General features: G+C 36.3%; 1 protein-coding gene across 1 annotated transcript in view; it reads right to left on the minus strand.

Moving 5' to 3' along the window:
* Window positions 1-14366: 14366 nt before the first annotated feature.
* The window catches only part of LOC139419746 (rho-related GTP-binding protein RhoH-like), a 6754-nt gene continuing 1578 nt past the window's right edge, over window positions 14367-19542 (minus strand). Inside the window, exons 2-3 of the mRNA XM_071169740.1 lie at window positions 16306-16455; window positions 14367-15360 (exon numbers count right to left, since the gene is read on the minus strand). Of these exons, the coding sequence (XP_071025841.1) occupies window positions 15088-15360; window positions 16306-16455 (423 nt within the window). The 3' untranslated portion in view covers window positions 14367-15087. The remainder of the gene's footprint in view (window positions 15361-16305; window positions 16456-19542) is intronic.

A 19542-nucleotide genomic window follows, 5' to 3' on the forward strand; every position in this document is an offset into this window, starting at 1 on the left:
CTCTGATCTGGAGGACTCACTAAACAGAGAACATCCCTGGTCATCCCTACTGTCTCTGATCTGGAGGACTCACTAAACAGAGAACATCCCTGGTCATCCCTACTGCCTCTGACCTGGAGGACTCACTAAACAGAGAACACCCCTGGTCATCCCTACTGCCTCTGATCTGGAGGACTCACTAAACAGAGAACATCCCTGGTCATCCCTACTGCCTCTGATCTGGAGGACTCACTAAACAGAGAACATCCCTGGTCATCCCTACTGCCTCTGACCTGGAGGACTCACTAAACAGAGAACATCCCTGGTCATCCCTACTGCCTCTGATCTGGAGGACCACTAAACAGAGAACCTCCCTGGTCATCCCTACTGCCTCTGATCTGGCAGAGTGTTTGAGTGTTGGAGTGTTGAGTGTTGGAGTGTTGAGTGTTGGAGTGTGGCCCCTGGCTATCTGTAAATGATGTCTGAGTGTTGGAGTGTGGCCCCTGGCTATCTGTAAATGATGTCTGAGTGTTGGAGTGTGGCCCCTGGCTATCTGTAAATTATGTCTGAGTGTTGGAGTGTGGCCCCTGGCTATCTGTAAATGATGTCTGAGTGTTGGAGTGTGGCCCCTGGCTATCTGTAAATGATGTCTGAGTGTTGGAGTGTGGCCCCTGGCTATCTGTAAATGATGTCTGAGTGTTGGAGTGTGGCCCCTGGCTATCCGTCAATTTTTTTTTTTTAAGAAAATGGTGCCATCACAAAATTTAAGGAATTTTAAATTATTAACACTTTTACTCCTTAATATATATTTTCGCAATTACCTTTACTTTTGATAGTTAAGTATATTTAAAACCAAATACTTTGACTTTTAGTCAAGTAGTATTTTACTGGGTGACTTTCACTTTTACTTGAGTCATTTTCTATAGTATGACAATTTAGTACTTTTTCCACCACTGTACATAATACTACATAAATACTATATAATACTGTTGGTAAGGTATATACTACTGTATAATATATACTACTGTTGGTAAGGTATATAATACTGTTGGTAAGGTATATACTACTGTTGGTAAGGTATATACTACTGTATAATATATACTACTGTTGGTAAGGTATATACTACTGTATAATATATACTACTGTTGGTAAGGTATATACTACTGTTGGGAAGGTATATAATACTGTATAATATATACTACTGTTGGTAAGGTATATACTACTGTATAATATATACTACTGTTGGTAAGGTATATACTACTGTTGGGAAGGTATATACTACTGTATAATATATACTACTGTTGGTAAGGTATATACTACTGTTGGTAAGGTATATACTACTGTATAATATATACTACTGTATAATATATACTACTGTATAATAATATATACTACTGTATAATATATACTACTGTTGGTAAGGTATATAATACTGTATAATATATACTACTGTTGGTAAGGTATATACTACTGTATAATATATACTACTGTATAATATATAATACTGTATAATATATACTACTGTATAATATATACTACTGTTGGTAAGGTATATACTAATGTTGGTAAGGTATATAATACTGTATAATATATACTACTGTTGGTAAGGTATATAATACTGTATAATATATAATACTGTATAATATATACTACTGTATAATATATACTACTGTATAATATATACTACTGTATAATATATACTACTGTTGGGAAGGTATATACTACTGTATAATATATACTACTGTTGGTAAGGTATATACTACTGTATAATATATACTACTGTTGGTAAGGTATATAATACTGTATAATATATACTACTGTATAATATATACTACTGTATAATATATACTACTGTATAATATATACTACTGTATAATATATACTACTGTTGGGAAGGTATATAATACTGTATAATATATACTACTGTTGGTAAGGTATATAATACTGTATAATATATACTACTGTATAATATATACTACTGTATAATATATACTACTGTTGGGAAGGTATATACTACTGTTGGTAAGGTATATACTACTGTATAATATATACTACTGTATAATATATACTACTGTTGGGAAGGTATATACTACTGTTGGTAAGGTATATACTACTGTATAATATATACTACTGTTGGTAAGGTATATACTACTGTATAATATATACTACTGTATAATATATACTACTGTATAATATATACTACTGTATAATATATACTACTGTTGGTAAGGTATATACTACTGTATAATATATAATACTGTATAATATATACTACTGTATAATATATACTACTGTATAATATATACTACTGTTGGTAAGGTATATACTACTGTTGGTAAGGTATATACTACTGTATAATATATACTACTGTTGGGAAGGTATATACTACTGTATAATATATACTACTGTATAATATATACTACTGTTGGGAAGGTATATACTACTGTTGGTAAGGTATATACTACTGTATAATATATACTACTGTATAATATATACTACTGTTGGTAAGGTATATACTACTGTTGGTAAGGTATATACTACTGTATAATATATACTACTGTATAATATATACTACTGTATAATATATACTACTGTTGGTAAGGTATATACTACTGTTGGTAAGGTATATAATACTGTATAATATATACTACTGTATAATATATACTACTGTATAATATATACTACTGTATAATATATACTACTGTTGGGAAGGTATATACTACTGTATAATATATACTACTGTATAATATATACTACTGTTGGGAAGGTATATACTACTGTTGGTAAGGTATATACTACTGTATAATATATACTACTGTATAATATATACTACTGTATAATATATACTACTGTTGGGAAGGTATATAATACTGTATAATATATACTACTGTATAATATATACTACTGTATAATATATACTACTGTATAATATATACTACTGTATAATATATAATACTGTTGGGAAGGTATATACTACTGTTGGTAAGGTATATACTACTGTATAATATATACTACTGTATAATATATACTACTGTATAATATATACTACTGTATAATATATACTACTGTTGGGAAGGTATATACTACTGTTGGTAAGGTATATACTACTGTATAATATATACTACTGTATAATATATACTACTGTATAATATATACTACTGTTGGTAAGGTATATACTACTGTATAATATATACTACTGTATAATATATAATACTGTTGGTAAGGTATATACTACTGTATAATATATACTACTGTTGGTAAGGTATATACTACTGTTGGGAAGGTATATACTACTGTATAATATATACTACTGTTGGTAAGGTATATACTACTGTTGGGAAGGTATATACTACTGTATAATATATAATACTGTTGGGAAGGTATATACTACTGTATAATATATACTACTGTTGGTAAGGTATATACTACTGTTGGGAAGGTATATACTACTGTTGGTAAGGTATATACTACTGTATAATATATAATACTGTTGGTAAGGTATATACTACTGTATAATATATACTACTGTTGGTAAGGTATATACTACTGTTGGGAAGGTATATACTACTGTTGGTAAGGTATATACTACTGTATAATATATAATACTGTTGGTAAGGTATATACTACTGTATAATATATACTACTGTTGGGAAGGTATATAATACTGTATAATATATACTACTGTTGGTAAGGTATATACTACTGTATAATATATACTACTGTTGGTAAGGTATATACTACTGTATAATATATACTACTGTATAATATATACTGCGGCAGGGTAGCCTAGTGGTTAGAGAGTTGGACTAGTAACCGGAAGGTTGCGAGTTCAAACCCCCGAGCTGACAAGGTACAAATCTGTCGTTCTGCCCCTGAACAGGCAGTTAACCCACTGTTCCCAGGCCGTCATTGAAAATAAGAATTTGTTCTTAACTGACTTGCCTAGTTAAATAAAGGTAAAATAAAAAAATAAAAATAAAAAAATAATAATATATACTACTGTTGGTAAGGTATATACTACTGTATAATATATACTACTGTATAATATATACTACTGTATAATATATACTACTGTATAATATATACTACTGTTGGTAAGGTATATACTACTGTATAATATATACTACTGTATAATATATACTACTGTATAATATATACTACTGTTGGTAAGGTATATAATACTGTATAATATATACTACTGTTGGTAAGGTATATACTACTGTATAATATATACTACTGTATAATATATACTACTGTTGGTAAGGTATATACTACTGTATAATATATACTACTGTATAATATATACTACTGTATAATATATACTACTGTTGGTAAGGTATATACTACTGTATAATATATACTACTGTATAATATATACTACTGTATAATATATACTACTGTTGGTAAGGTATATACTACTGTATAATATATACTACTGTATAATATATACTACTGTATAATATATACTACTGTTGGTAAGGTATATAATACTGTATAATATATACTACTGTTGGTAAGGTATATACTACTGTATAATATATACTACTGTATAATATATACTACTGTATAATATATACTACTGTTGGTAAGGTATATACTACTGTATAATATATACTACTGTATAATATATACTACTGTATAATATATACTACTGTTGGTAAGGTATATAATACTGTATAATATATACTACTGTATAATATATACTACTGTATAATATATACTACTGTATAATATATACTACTGTTGGTAAGGTATATACTACTGTATAATATATACTACTGTATAATATATACTACTGTTGGTAAGGTATATACTACTGTATAATATATACTACTGTTGGTAAGGTATATACTACTGTATAATATATACTACTGTTGGTAAGGTATATACTACTGTATAATATATACTACTGTTGGTAAGGTATATACTACTGTATAATATATACTACTGTTGGTAAGGTATATACTACTGTATAATATATACTACTGTTGGTAAGGTATATACTACTGTATAATATATAATACTGTATAATATATACTACTGTATAATATATACTACTGTTGGTAAGGTATATACTACTGTATAATATATACTACTGTATAATATATACTACTGTATAATATATACTACTGTTGGTAAGGTATATAATACTGTATAATATATACTACTGTATAATATATACTACTGTATAATATATACTACTGTTGGGAAGGTATATAATACTGTATAATATATACTACTGTATAATATATACTACTGTATAATATATACTACTGTTGGGAAGGTATATAATACTGTATAATATATACTACTGTATAATATATAATACTGTATAATATATACTACTGTTGGTAAGGTATATACTACTGTATAATATATACTACTGTTGGGAAGGTATATAATACTGTATAAAATGTAATACTGTATGATATATAATACTGCCGATAATATATTTAGTACATTATACTATATAATGATTGTATAATATTTAATACTGTACAATATATAATCCTGTTGTTAAGGTATATAATACTGTTGTTAAGGTACATAATACTGTTGTTAAGGTATATAATACTGTTGCTGTTGTTAAGGTATATAATAATGTTGTTAAGGTATATAATACTGTTGTTAAGGTATATAATACTATATGTACATTTCTCACTAACACTGGGTTGTAACTAAGCATTATTTAGACAGGAACTGTCATAGTGCAAACCGCTGTTAGAGGCTTCAGTGTGTCACTGAGTTTCTGTGGTGAAGAGCTGATAGAACAGGTGTTTCCTGCTGCTGTGGGAGGTGGAGGGTGGGGTGGGGAGGGAAGGAGGAGGGCGATGAGAGGAGAGGGGGGAGAGGGAGGGGTGGGGAGGATGAGAGAGAGAGAGAGAGACAGGGGGAGGAAAAGAGAGAGAGGGGGGGAGGATGAGAGAGAGACAGAGGGAGAGATATGGGGAGGAAGAGAGAGAGAGGGAGAGAGAGGGGGGGGATGAGAGAGAGACAGAGGGAGAGATATGGGGAGGATGAGAGAGAGAGGGAGAGATATGGGGAGGAAGAGAGAGAGAGGGAGAGATATGGGGAGGAAGAGAGAGAGAGGGAGAGATATGGGGAGGAAGAGAGAGAGAGGGAGAGAGGGGGGGAGGATGAGAGAGAGAGAGGGAGAGATATGGGGAGGAAGAGAGAGAGAGGGAGAGATATGGGGAGGAAGAGAGAGAGAGGGAGAGATATGGGGAGGAAGAGAGAGAGAGGGAGAGAGGGGGGGAGGATGAGAGAGAGAGAGGGAGAGATATGGGGAGGAAGAGAGAGAGAGGGAGAGAGAAGGGGGGAGGATGAGAGAGAGAGAGGGAGAGATATATGGGGAGGAAGAGAGAGACAGGGGGAGATAGAGAGAGAGAGAGGGGGAGAGAGAGAGAGAGACAGGGAGAGAGAGAGAGGGAGAGAGACGGGGAGTGAGAGAGAGAGACAGGGGGACAGAAAGAGAGAGACAGGGGGGGAGAGAGAGAGAGAGAGAGAGACAGGGGGAGAGAAAGAGAGAGAGACAGAGACAGGGGGGGAGAGAGAGAGAGACAGGGGGGGAGAGAGAGAGAGACAGGGGAGATAGAGAGAGACAGGGGGAGAGAGAGAGAGACAGGGGAGATAGAGAGAGACAGGGGGAGAGAAAGAGAGAGACAGGGGGAGAGAGAGAGAGAGAGAGAGAGAGACAGGGGGAGAGAGAGAGAAGGAAGAGAGAGAGAGACAGAGAGAGAGAGAGAGAGAGAGAGAGACAGGGGGAGAGAGAGAGAAGGAAGAGAGAGAGAAGGAAGAGAGAGAGAGAGAGAGACAGAGAGAGAGACAGGGGGAGAGAGAGAGAAGGAGAGAGAGAGAGAGAGAGAGAGAGAGAGAGAGAGAGAGAGAGAGAGAGAGACAGGGGGAGAGAGAGAGAAGGAAGAGAGAGAGAAGGAAGAGAGAGAGATAGTTTCATGTGATGGGGGTTGTAGGAGAGAAGCATTTGAGAGCGTAGTGCTGTTGAGATGAGAGCACTTTGACCACAGCTCTGTGTGACTACAGCTCTGACAGCGTGTGTTGCCTTCGCAGATTGTCATGACTCCTAAAACAGAGTGAAGCAGTCTGAGTTTGGAGTTTGAAGCAGTCTGAGTTTGGAGTTTGAAGCAGTCTGAGTTTGGAGTTTGAAGCAGTCTGAGTTTGGAGTTTGAAGCAGTCTGAGTTTGGAGTTTGAAGCAGTCTGAGTTTGGAGTTTGAAGCAGTCTGAGTTTGGAGTTTAAGCAGTCTGAGTTTGGAGTTTATATTGTTGTGTTACAACGTGACAGACTATACTGCAGTATGGTCATATTGGTGCTACAGACAGACTATACTGTAGTATGATCATATAGGTGCTACAGACAGACTATACTGTAGTATGATCATATTGGTGCTACAGACAGACTATACTGTAGTATGATCATATTGGTGCTACAGACAGACTATACTGTAGTATGATCATATTGGTGCTACAGACAGACTATACTGTAGTATGATCATATTGGTGCTACAGACAGACTATACTGTAGTATGATCATATTGGTGCTACAGACAGACTATACTGTAGTATGATCATATAGGTGCTACAGACAGACTATACTGTAGTATGATCATATTGGTGCTACAGAGGTAGAGAGACTGAGGACTGGTTTCCCAGACACACATTAAACCTGGTCTCGTCTGGGAACAAAGTCATATTTTAACAGAGTCTCATTTACATTGTTCTTAAGTGTTTATGTAATGAACACTCGTATTCAGACTGATTTACAGTCAGTGTATTGATCTATAGGTACATAACATATCAGTCAGTGTATTGATCTGTAGGTACATAACATATCAGTCAGTCAGTGTATTGATCTATAGGTACATAACATATCAGTCAGTCAGTGTATTGATCTATAGGTACATAACATATCAGTCAGTGTATTGATCTGTAGGTACATAACATATCAGTCAGTGTATTGATCTGTAGGTACATAACATATCAGTCAGTCAGTGTATTGATCTAGAGGTACATCACATATCAGTCAGTCAGTGTATTGATCTATAGGTACATAACATATCAGTCAGTGTATTGATCTATAGGTACATAACATATCAGTCAGTGTATTGATCTGTAGGTACATAACATATCAGTCAGTGTATTGATCTATAGGTACATAACATATCAGTCAGTGTATTGATCTGTAGGTACATAACATATCAGTCAGTCAGTGTATTGATCTATAGGTACATAACATATCAGTCAGTCAGTGTATTGATCTATAGGTACATAACATATCAGTCAGTGTATTGATCTGTAGGTACATAACATATCAGTCAGTGTATTGATCTGTAGGTACATAACATATCAGTCAGTCAGTGTATTGATCTAGAGGTACATAACATATCAGTCAGTCAGTGTATTGATCTATAGGTACATAACATATCAGTCAGTGTATTGATCTATAGGTACATAACATATCAGTCAGTGTATTGATCTGTAGGTACATAACATATCAGTCAGTGTATTGATCTATAGGTACATAACATATCAGTCAGTGTATTGATCTGTAGGTACATAACATATCAGTCAGTGTATTGATCTGTAAGTACATAACATATCAGTCAGTCAGTGTATTGATCTATAGGTACATAACATATCAGTCAGTCAGTGTATTGATCTATAGGTACATAACATATCAGTCAGTGTATTGATCTAGAGGTACATAACATATCAGTCAGTCAGTGTATTGATCTATAGGTACATAACATATCAGTCAGTCAGTGTATTGATCTATAGGTACATAACATATCAGTCAGTGTATTGATCTGTAGGTACATAACATATCAGTCAGTCAGTGTATTGATCTGTAGGTACATAACATATCAGTCAGTCAGTGTATTGATCTATAGGTACATAACATATCAGTCAGTCAGTGTATTGATCTATAGGTACATAACATATCAGTCAGTGTATTGATCTATAGGTACATAACATATCAGTCAGTCAGTGTATTGATCTGTAGGTACATAACATATCAGTCAGTCAGTGTATTGATCTATAGGTACATAACATATCAGTCAGTCAGTGTATTGATCTATAGGTACATAACATATCAGTCAGTCAGTGTATTGATCTATAGGTACATAACATATCAGTCAGTGTATTGATCTGTAGGTACATAACATATCAGTCAGTCAGTGTATTGATCTATAGGTACATAACATATCAGTCAGTGTATTGATCTATAGGTACATAACATATCAGTCAGTCAGTGTATTGATCTATAGGTACATAACATATCAGTCAGTCAGTGTATTGATCTATAGGTACATAACATATCAGTCAGTGTATTGATCTATAGGTACATAACATATCAGTCAGTCAGTGTATTGATCTAGAGGTACATAACATATCAGTCAGTGTATTGATCTATAGGTACATAACATATCAGTCAGTGTATTGATCTAGAGGTACATAACATATCAGTCAGTCAGTGTATTGATCTATAGGTACATAACATACCAGTCAGTCAGTGTATTGATCTATAGGTACATAACATATCAGTCAGTGTATTGATCTATAGGTACATAACATATCAGTCAGTGTATTGATCTAGAGGTACATAACATATCAGTCAGTCAGTGTATTGATCTATAGGTACATAACATATCAGTCAGTGTATTGATCTATAGGTACATAACATATCAGTCAGTGTATTGATCTGTAGGTACATAACATATCAGTCAGTCAGTGTATTGATCTATAGGTACATGACATATCAGTCAGTCAGTGTATTGATCTATAGGTACATAACATATCAGTCAGTCAGTGTATTGATCTATAGGTACATAACATATCAGTCAGTCAGTGTATTGATCTAGAGGTACATAACATATCAGTCAGTCAGTGTATTGATCTATAGGTACATAACATATCAGTCAGTGTATTGATCTATAGGTACATAACATATCAGTCAGTGTATTGATCTATAGGTACATAACATATCAGTCAGTCAGTGTATTGATCTATAGGTACATAACATATCAGTCAGTCAGTGTATTGATCTATAGGTACATAACATATCAGTCAGTCAGTGTATTGATCGATAGGTACATAACATATCAGTCAGTGTATTGATCTATAGGTACATAACATATCAGTCAGTGTATTGATCTAGAGGTGCATAACATATCAGTCAGTCAGTGTATTGATCTATAGGTACATAACATATCAGTCAGTGTATTGATCTATAGGTACATAATATATCAGTCAGTCAGTGTATTGATCTATAGGTACATAATATATCAGTCAGTCAGTGTATTGATCTATAGGTACATAACATATCAGTCAGTCAGTGTATTGATCTATAGGTACATAACATATCAGTCAGTGTATTGATCTATAGGTACATAACATATCAGTCAGTGTATTGATCTAGAGGTACATAACATATCAGTCAGTGTATTGATCTAGAGGTACATAACATATCAGTCAGTGTATTGATCTGTAGGTACATAACATATCAGTCAGTCAGTGTATTGATCTATAGGTACATAACATATCAGTCAGTGTATTGATCTATAGGTACATAATATATCAGTCAGTCAGTGTATTGATCTATAGGTACATAACATATCAGTCAGTGTATTGATCTAGAGGTACATAATATATCAGTCAGTCAGTGTATTGATCTATAGGTACATAACATATCAGTCAGTGTATTGATCTATAGGTACATAACATATCAGTCAGTGTATTGATCTATAGGTACATAACATATCAGTCAGTGTATTGATCTATAGGTACATAACATATCAGTCAGTCAGTGTATTGATCTATAGGTACATAACATATCAGTCAGTCAGTATATTGATCTATAGGTACATAACATATCAGTCAGTGTATTGATATATAGGTACATAACATGTCAGTCAGTGTATTGATCTATAGGTACATAACATATCAGTCAGTGTATTGATCTATAGGTACATAACATATCAGTCAGTGTATTGATCTATAGGTACATAACATATCAGTCAGTGTATTGATCTAGAGGTACATAACATATCAGTCAGTCAGTGTATTGATCTATAGGTACATAACATATCAGTCAGTCAGTGTATTGATCTAGAGGTACATAACATATCAGTCAGTCAGTGTATTGATCTGTAGGTACTTAACATATCAGTCAGTCAGTGTATTGATCTATAGGTACATAACATATCAGTCAGTATATTGATCTATAGGTACATAACATATCAGTCAGTCAGTGTATTGATCTATAGGTACATAACATATCAGTCAGTCAGTGTATTGATCTAGAGGTACATAACATATCAGTCAGTCAGTGTATTGATCTATAGGTACATAACATATCAGTCAGTGTATTGATCTAGAGGTACATAACATATCAGTCAGTCAGTGTATTGATCTATAGGTACATAACATATCAGTCAGTCAGTATATTGATCTATAGGTACATAACATATCAGTCAGTGTATTGATATATAGGTACATAACATGTCAGTCAGTGTATTGATCTATAGGTACATAACATATCAGTCAGTGTATTGATCTATAGGTACATAACATATCAGTCAGTGTATTGATCTATAGGTACATAACATATCAGTCAGTGTATTGATCTAGAGGTACATAACATATCAGTCAGTCAGTGTATTGATCTAGAGGTACATAACATATCAGTCAGTCAGTGTATTGATCTGTAGGTACTTAACATATCAGTCAGTCAGTGTATTGATCTATAGGTACATAACATATCAGTCAGTATATTGATCTATAGGTACATAACATATCAGTCAGTCAGTGTATTGATCTAGAGGTACATAACATATCAGTCAGTCAGTGTATTGATCTATAGGTACATAACATATCAGTCAGTCAGTGTATTGATCTAGAGGTACATAACATATCAGTCAGTCAGTGTATTGATCTGTAGGTACTTAACATATCAGTCAGTCAGTGTATTGATCTATAGGTACATAACATATCAGTCAGTATATTGATCTATAGGTACATAACATATCAGTCAGTCAGTGTATTGATCTATAGGTACATAACATATCAGTCAGTCAGTGTATTGATCTAGAGGTACATAACATATCAGTCAGTCAGTGTATTGATCTATAGGTACATAACATATCAGTCAGTGTATTGATCTAGAGGTACATAACATATCAGTCAGTCAGTGTATTGATCTATAGGTACATAACATATCAGTCAGTCAGTGTATTGATCTATAGGTACATAACATATCAGTCAGTGTATTGATCTAGAGGTACATAACATATCAGTCAGTGTATTGATCTATAGGTACATAACATATCAGTCAGTCAGTGTATTGATCTATAGGTACATAACATATCAGTCAGTCAGTGTATTGATCTATAGGTACATAACATATCAGTCAGTGTATTGATCTAGAGGTACATAACATATCAGTCAGTCAGTGTATTGATCTATAGGTACATAACATACCAGTCAGTCAGTGTATTGATCTATAGGTACATAACATATCAGTCAGTGTATTGATCTATAGGTACATAACATATCAGTCAGTGTATTGATCTATAGGTACATAACATATCAGTCAGTCAGTGTATTGATCTGTAGGTACATAACATATCAGTCAGTGTATTGATCTAGAGGTACATAACATATCAGTCAGTGTATTGATCTAGAGGTACATAACATATCAGTCAGTCAGTGTATTGATCTGTAGGTACATAACATATCAGTCAGTCAGTGTATTGATCTACATAGAATGTTACTGTCAGGGTTAATGTAACAGAGACTGTTACTGTCAGGGTTAATGTAACAGAGAATGTTACTGTCAGGGTTAATGTAACAGAGACTGTTACTGTCAGGGTTAATGTAACAGAGACTGTTACTGTCAGGGTTAATGAGCTCCAGACTGTTACTGTCAGGGTTAATGTAACAGAGACTGTTACTGTCAGGGTTAATGTAACAGAGACTGTTACTGTCAGGGTTAATGAGCTCCAGACTGTTACTGTCAGGGTTAATGTTACAGAGACTGTTACTCTCAGGGTTAATGTACCAGAGACTGTTACTGTCAGGGTTAATGTAACAGAGACTGTTACTGTCAGGGTTAATGAGCTCCAGACTGTTACTGTCAGGGTTAATGTTACAGAGACTGTTACTGTCAGGGTTAATGTAACAGAGACTGTTACTGTCAGGGTTAATGTAACAGAGACTGTTACTGTCAGGGTTAATGTAACAGAGACTGTTACTGTCAGGGTTAATGTAACAGAGACTGTTACTGTCAGGGTTAATGTAACAGAGACTGTTACTGACAGGGTTAATGTTACAGAGACTGTTACTGTCAGGGTTAATGAGCTCCAGACTGTTACTGTCAGGGTTAATATTACAGACCGTTACTGTCAGGGTTAATGTTACAGAGACTGTTACTGTCAGGGTTAATGTAACAGAGACTGTTATTGTCAGGGTTAATGTTACAGAGACTGTTACTGTCAGGGTTAATGAGCTCCAGACTGTTACTGTCAGGGTTAATGTTACAGAGACTGTTACTGTCAGGGTTAATGAGCTCCAGACTGTTACTGGCTGTCAACTACAGCTGCTGCGGTCATCATCTCTGATCTCAACCTTCACCACAACACAACACTGTCATCCTCCCTCATCCTGTCTGTGTGTGCGTGAGATATTCATGTGACAGTACATGGCTAACCAGTACTTTGTAAAAAAAAACACATTGGTTTTCCTACTCCAAGATCTCTTTAAATATGCTGATTTCTTAGTAGAATTGATAGGTGGAAGGTCATTTATTTATGAATTATGTTCAGGCACACTGTTGGGCAACATTAATTTATTTATGAATTATGTTCAGGCACACTGTTGGGCAACATTAATTTATTTATGAATTATGTTCAGGCACACTGTTGGGCGACATTCATTTATTTATGAATTATGTTCAGGCATACTGTTGGGCAACATTCATTTATTTATGAATTATGTTCAGGCATACTGTTGGGCAACATTAATTTATTTATGAATTATGTTCAGGCATACTGTTGGGCAACATGTATTTATTTATGAATTATGTTCAGGCATACTGTTGGGCAACATTTATTTATTTATGAATTATGTTCAGGCACACTGTTGGGCAACATTTATTTATTTATGAATTATGTTCAGGCATACTGTTGGGCAACATTAATTTATTTATGAATTATGTTCAGGCACACTGTTGGGCAACATTAATTTATTTATGAATTATGTTCAGGCACACTGTTGGGCAACATTCATTTAACAAAGGAAACGGACAAACCTGAGCTAGAAAACCTTTACAAAAGGAGAACTTTTAACATCTATAGACGGAGAACGGAAATAGTTGTTATCGACTTGTATTGTTTTATTTTATTGTGAACTGAAATAAGAATTAAAAAACAAAAAAACAAACTTGTCAGGGATAATGTCACGGCCCCTCCTCTGCAGTGCAGGGGCGGTTCCTCCTGCAGGCGGAGGGCGGTTCCTGATTGGAGGAGCCACCTGGGCTCAGGGTATTTAAACGGCTTCACTAACCACTCTTGTCTCTCTCTCTCTGCTCCTCCAGGAATGATCCTGTTTGTTCTTTTGTGGTTTTACATAGTTTTCACAACAACAAAAACAACAACAACAGTTAAACAAGAGTTCCCCCAAAACCACAGGTCCTGGGGTCAGACAGGACCTCAGTTCCCCCCAAAACCACAGGTCCTGGGGTCAGACAGGATCTCAGTTCCCCCCAAAACCACAGGGCATGGGGTCAGACAGGATCTCAGTTCCCCCCAAAACCACAGGTCCTGGGGTCAGACAGGACCTCAGTTCCCCCCAAAACCACAGGGCATGGGGTCAGACAGGACCTCGAACAGTTCAAGTCAGACACAGTGATGTAGTCGAGTCACTAAACCGCCAGTCTCAAGTCCCTGGTGATGAGTCCAAGTCTGCAGTCGCCACTGGCCCCGAGACCTGATCCCAGAGCAGTAGTTAGAGGCTTCAGTATCCACCCAGCACCACCCCAATCTAGGCACCACCCCAACCTAGCCCCCCCCCCCCCCCCAAAAAAGGTTCAGAGGTCAAAACACCACGCAGCTGTTGATATCAAACATCCGCGGACGCGTCCGTTTCCTGGCCTGGTTCACCGCTGTCCTCACCGCACACTCGAACACTTGCTGCACGCCGCGGTTGCTTAGCGACGAGCACTCCAGGTATCCCTTGGCCCGTATGTCCTGAGCGAGGCGTTTGCCCTCGGCGGCGGAGGAGCAGGAGGCGCTGTGAGGCCCGGAGTCACGCTGGTCCGTCTGGGTGGCCACCACCAGCACCGGGACACGGGGAAGGTTGTCACGCACCTACAATGACATTAAAATGTTTTTAAAACAACCATTTTGTTATAGTCAAATAGTTCTAAACATGTGTTTTGATACAGGATATATGAAGCCAGAGTTGGGCTCAATTCCATTTCAACTCAGGAAGTGAACTGAAATCCTAATTCCAATTCCTTCTCACTGCTTCTCAATGAGAGAGAGAGAGAGAGAGAGAGAGGGAGAGAGACAGAGAGAGAGAGAGAGAGACAGAGAGAGAGAGAGAGAGAGAGAGAGAGAGAGAGAGAGAGAGACAGAGAGAGAGAGAGAGAGAGAGAGAGACAGAGAGAGAGAGAGAGAGAGAGAGAGACAGAGAGAGACAGAGAGAGAGAGAGAGAGAGAGAGAGAGACAGAGAGAGAGAGAGAGAGAGAGAGAGAGAGAGAGAGAGAGAGAGAGAGAGAGAGAGAGAGAGAGAGAGACAGAGAGAGACAGAGAGAGAGAGAGAGAGAGAGAGAGAGACAGAGAGAGAGAGAGAGAGAGAGAGACAGAGAGAGAGAGACAGAGAGAGAGAGAGAGAGAGAGAGAGAGAGAGAGAGAGAGAGACAGAGAGAGAGAGAGACAGAGGGAGAGAGAGAGAGAGACAGAGAGAGAGAGAGACAGAGAGAGAGAGAGACAGACAGAGAGAGAGAGAGAGAAAACAAAAATGGAATCAGATCTTTAGTTTACTGAAGCATCCAACTACTGATGTGTCTACTTCCTGAATTGACTCAAATGATTATTTCAGACGTGTCTGTAAGAATAGAAAAAGGTTGTTTGGTTTAGCGGTCTGAGCTGCTGCCTCTGGAGAGCGTGTTCTACGTAGCGTCAGGTTGGAATCCGTCCCACCGCTCACTCTCTCTCCGACCTTTCACCTCTCTCTATCCAATAAAAACACACACACAGAACACTTCCAGAAGGATCTATTCAGAGAGTAGGAAAAGGTCGTCCCGTACCTCTACCAGCCACTTGTGCTTGACGCTGGCGAGGGAGGCGGCGTTGGCCACGGAGTAGCAGATCAGGACCACATCCGCCTGCTGATAGGACATCGGACGGATCTGTCTGAACGTGTCATTTCCTGCCGTGTCCCACAAACCCAGGTTGATCTGGAGAGTAAAGCAAATATGTTATAAATGTGTCTTTTTTTTTTTTTTAAGTTTTAATTATTCAATAATTTTGTTGTTGTTCTGTCTTATTCGAAATCATATTTGTAATGTTTTAAAATGTTTTATTCTTTGTGACGTTGAGATGCTCTTTAAATAAAGCTCTTTAAATAAAGCATTAAAAATACAAAACAAAGACACCACAGGGATAAACAGCCTCATTACCATCAGAGGGGTTAAAGGTCGTGAAGGATGTGTCAGGGGGGTCATTTCCTGATCAGGTGACCCTCCGACCTCTCCAGTGTGTTGTGATGTTGACACTACCGTCTTAATGTATGGTGAGAGTTCAATGATGTAATATGTAAATTCCAGTCTGAAGCAAGTAGCCTAGCAACAGGGTAGCCTAGCGACAGGGTAGCCTAGCGACAGGGTAGCCTAGCGACAGGGTAGCCGAGTGGTTAGATCGCTGGGCCAGTAACCCATTATGTTGCTGTATCGAAACCCCGAGCTGACAAGGTAAAAAAACATGTCGTTCTGCCCCCTGAACAAGGCAGTTAACCCTACTGTTCCTAGACCAGTTAACCCACTGTTCCTAGACCAGTTAACCCCACTGTTCCTAGACCAGTTAACCCACTGTTCCTAGACCAGTTAACCCACTGTTCCTAGACCAGTTAACCCTACTGTTCCTAGACCAGTTAACCCACTGTTCCTAGACCAGTTAACCCACTGTTCTTAGACCAGTTAACCCACTGTTCCTAGACCAGTTAACCCACTGTTCCTAGACCAGTTAACCCTACTGTTCCTAGACCAGTTAACCCACTGTTCCTAGACCAGTTAACCCACTGTTCCTAGACCAGTTAACCCACTGTTCCTAGACCAGTTAACCCACTGTTCCTAGACCAGTTAACCCACTGTTCCTAGACCAGTTAACCCACTGTTCCTAGACCAGTTAACCCACTGTTCCTAGACCAGTTAACCCTACTGTTCCTAGACCAGTTAACCCACTGTTCCTAGACCAGTTAACCCACTGTTCCTAGACCAGTTAACCCACTGTTCCTAGACAAGTTAACCCACTGTTCCTAGACCAGTTAACCCACTGTTCCTAGACCAGTTAACCCTACTGTTCCTAGACCAGTTAACCCACTGTTCCTAGACCAGTTAACCCACTGTTCCTAGACCAGTTAACCCACTGTTCCTAGACCAGTTAACCCACTGTTCCTAGACCAGTTAACCCACTGTTCCTAGACCAGTTAACCCACTGTTCCTAGACCAGTTAACCCACTGTTCCTAGACCAGTTAACCCACTGTTCCTAGACCAGTTAACCCACTGTTCCTAGACCAGTTAACCCACTGTTCCTCGGTAGGCCGTCATTGTAAATAAGAATTTGTTCTTAAATGACTTGCCCTAGTTAAATAAAAAGGTTAAAATATATCTATATATATATATTTAAGAACCAATTCTTAAATAATAATTAAATTCTTATTTACAATAAATACAAATGATATATATATATATATATAAAACTAAAAATGAATACCAAAAAATCCTCTGAATTCCTTTCCCTCAGCTATGAGGTCGTTTTGTCCCCGTCTCTATCGAGTCCCATGTGTTGTATTTTAAAAACCATAAAACTCTGGAAACCAAAACTCATATGTAGAAAATAGATAATCAACGTGCCTACTAAATAAGATCTAGAAACCGCTAACAACCAACACGTCAGACAATCACCATGTTGCTTGGCGCTGAACTGGGGATTGTCTGGCAGATCTTTCGTTAACGCTCATAAGGACCAGTCTAAATGAAGAAACAGGCCGGATCTGGTCCGCGGGCCGCCAGTTGAACAGCCTAATGTAAAGGGTATTATTGTAGTAGTTAAATGATTTGTAGGGTATTATTGTAGTAGGTAAAGGGTATTATTGTAGTAGTTAAATGATTTGTAGGGTATTATTGTAGTAGTTAAATGAGTTGTAGTGTATTATTGTAGTAGTTAAATGAGTTGTAGTGTATTATTGTAGTAGTTAAATGATTTGTAGGGTATTATTGTAGTAGTTAAATGAGTTGTAGTGTATTATTGTAGTAGTTAAATGATTTGTAGGGTATTATTGTAGTAGTTAAATGAGTTGTAGTGTATTATTGTAGTAGTTAAATGATTTGTAGTGTATTATTGTAGTAGTTAAATGAGTTGTAGTGTATTATTGTAGTAGTTAAATGAGTTGTAGTGCATTATTGTAGTAGTTAAATGAGTTGTAGTGTATTATTGTAGTAGTTAAATGAGTTGTAGTGTATTATTGTAGTAGTTAAATGAGTTGTAGGGTATTATTGTAGTAGGTAAAGGGTATTATTGTAGTAGGTAAAGGGTATTATTGTAGTAGGTAAAGGGTATTATTGTAGTAGGTAAAGGGTATTATTGTAGTAGGTAAAGGGTATTATTGTAGTAGGTAAAGGGTATTATTGTAGTAGGTAAAGGGTATTATTGTAGTAGGTAAAGGGTATTATTGTAGTAGGTAAAGGGTATTATTGTAGTAGTTAAATGATTTGTAGTGTATTATTGTAGTAGTTAAATGAGTTGTAGTGTATTATTGTAGTAGGTAAAGGGCATTATTGTAGTAGGTAAATGATTTGTAGTGTATTATTGTAGTAGTTAAATGATTTGTAGTGTATTATTGTAGTAGTTAAATGAGTTGTAGTGTATTATTGTAGTAGTTAAATGATTTGTAGGGTATTATTGTAGTAGGTAAAGGGTATTATTGTAGTAGGTAAATGATTTGTAGGGTATTATTGTAGTAGTTAAATGAGTTGTAGTGTATTATTGTAGTAGGTAAAGGGTATTATTGTAGTAGGTAAATGATTTGTAGTGTATTATTGTAGTAGGTAAATGATTTGTAGTGTATTATTGTAGTAGTTAAATGATTTGTAGTGTATTATTGTAGTAGTTAAATGAGTTGTAGTGTATTATTGTAGTAGTTAAATGATTTGTAGGGTATTATTGTAGGAGGTTAATGATGTAAAGGGTATTATTGTAGTAGTTAAATGATTTGTAGGGTATTATTGTAGGAGGTTAATGATGTAAAGGGTATTATTGTAGTAGT

Source organism: Oncorhynchus clarkii, chromosome 10, assembly GCF_045791955.1.
Source record: "Oncorhynchus clarkii lewisi isolate Uvic-CL-2024 chromosome 10, UVic_Ocla_1.0, whole genome shotgun sequence".
NCBI lineage: Eukaryota > Metazoa > Chordata > Actinopteri > Salmoniformes > Salmonidae > Oncorhynchus > Oncorhynchus clarkii.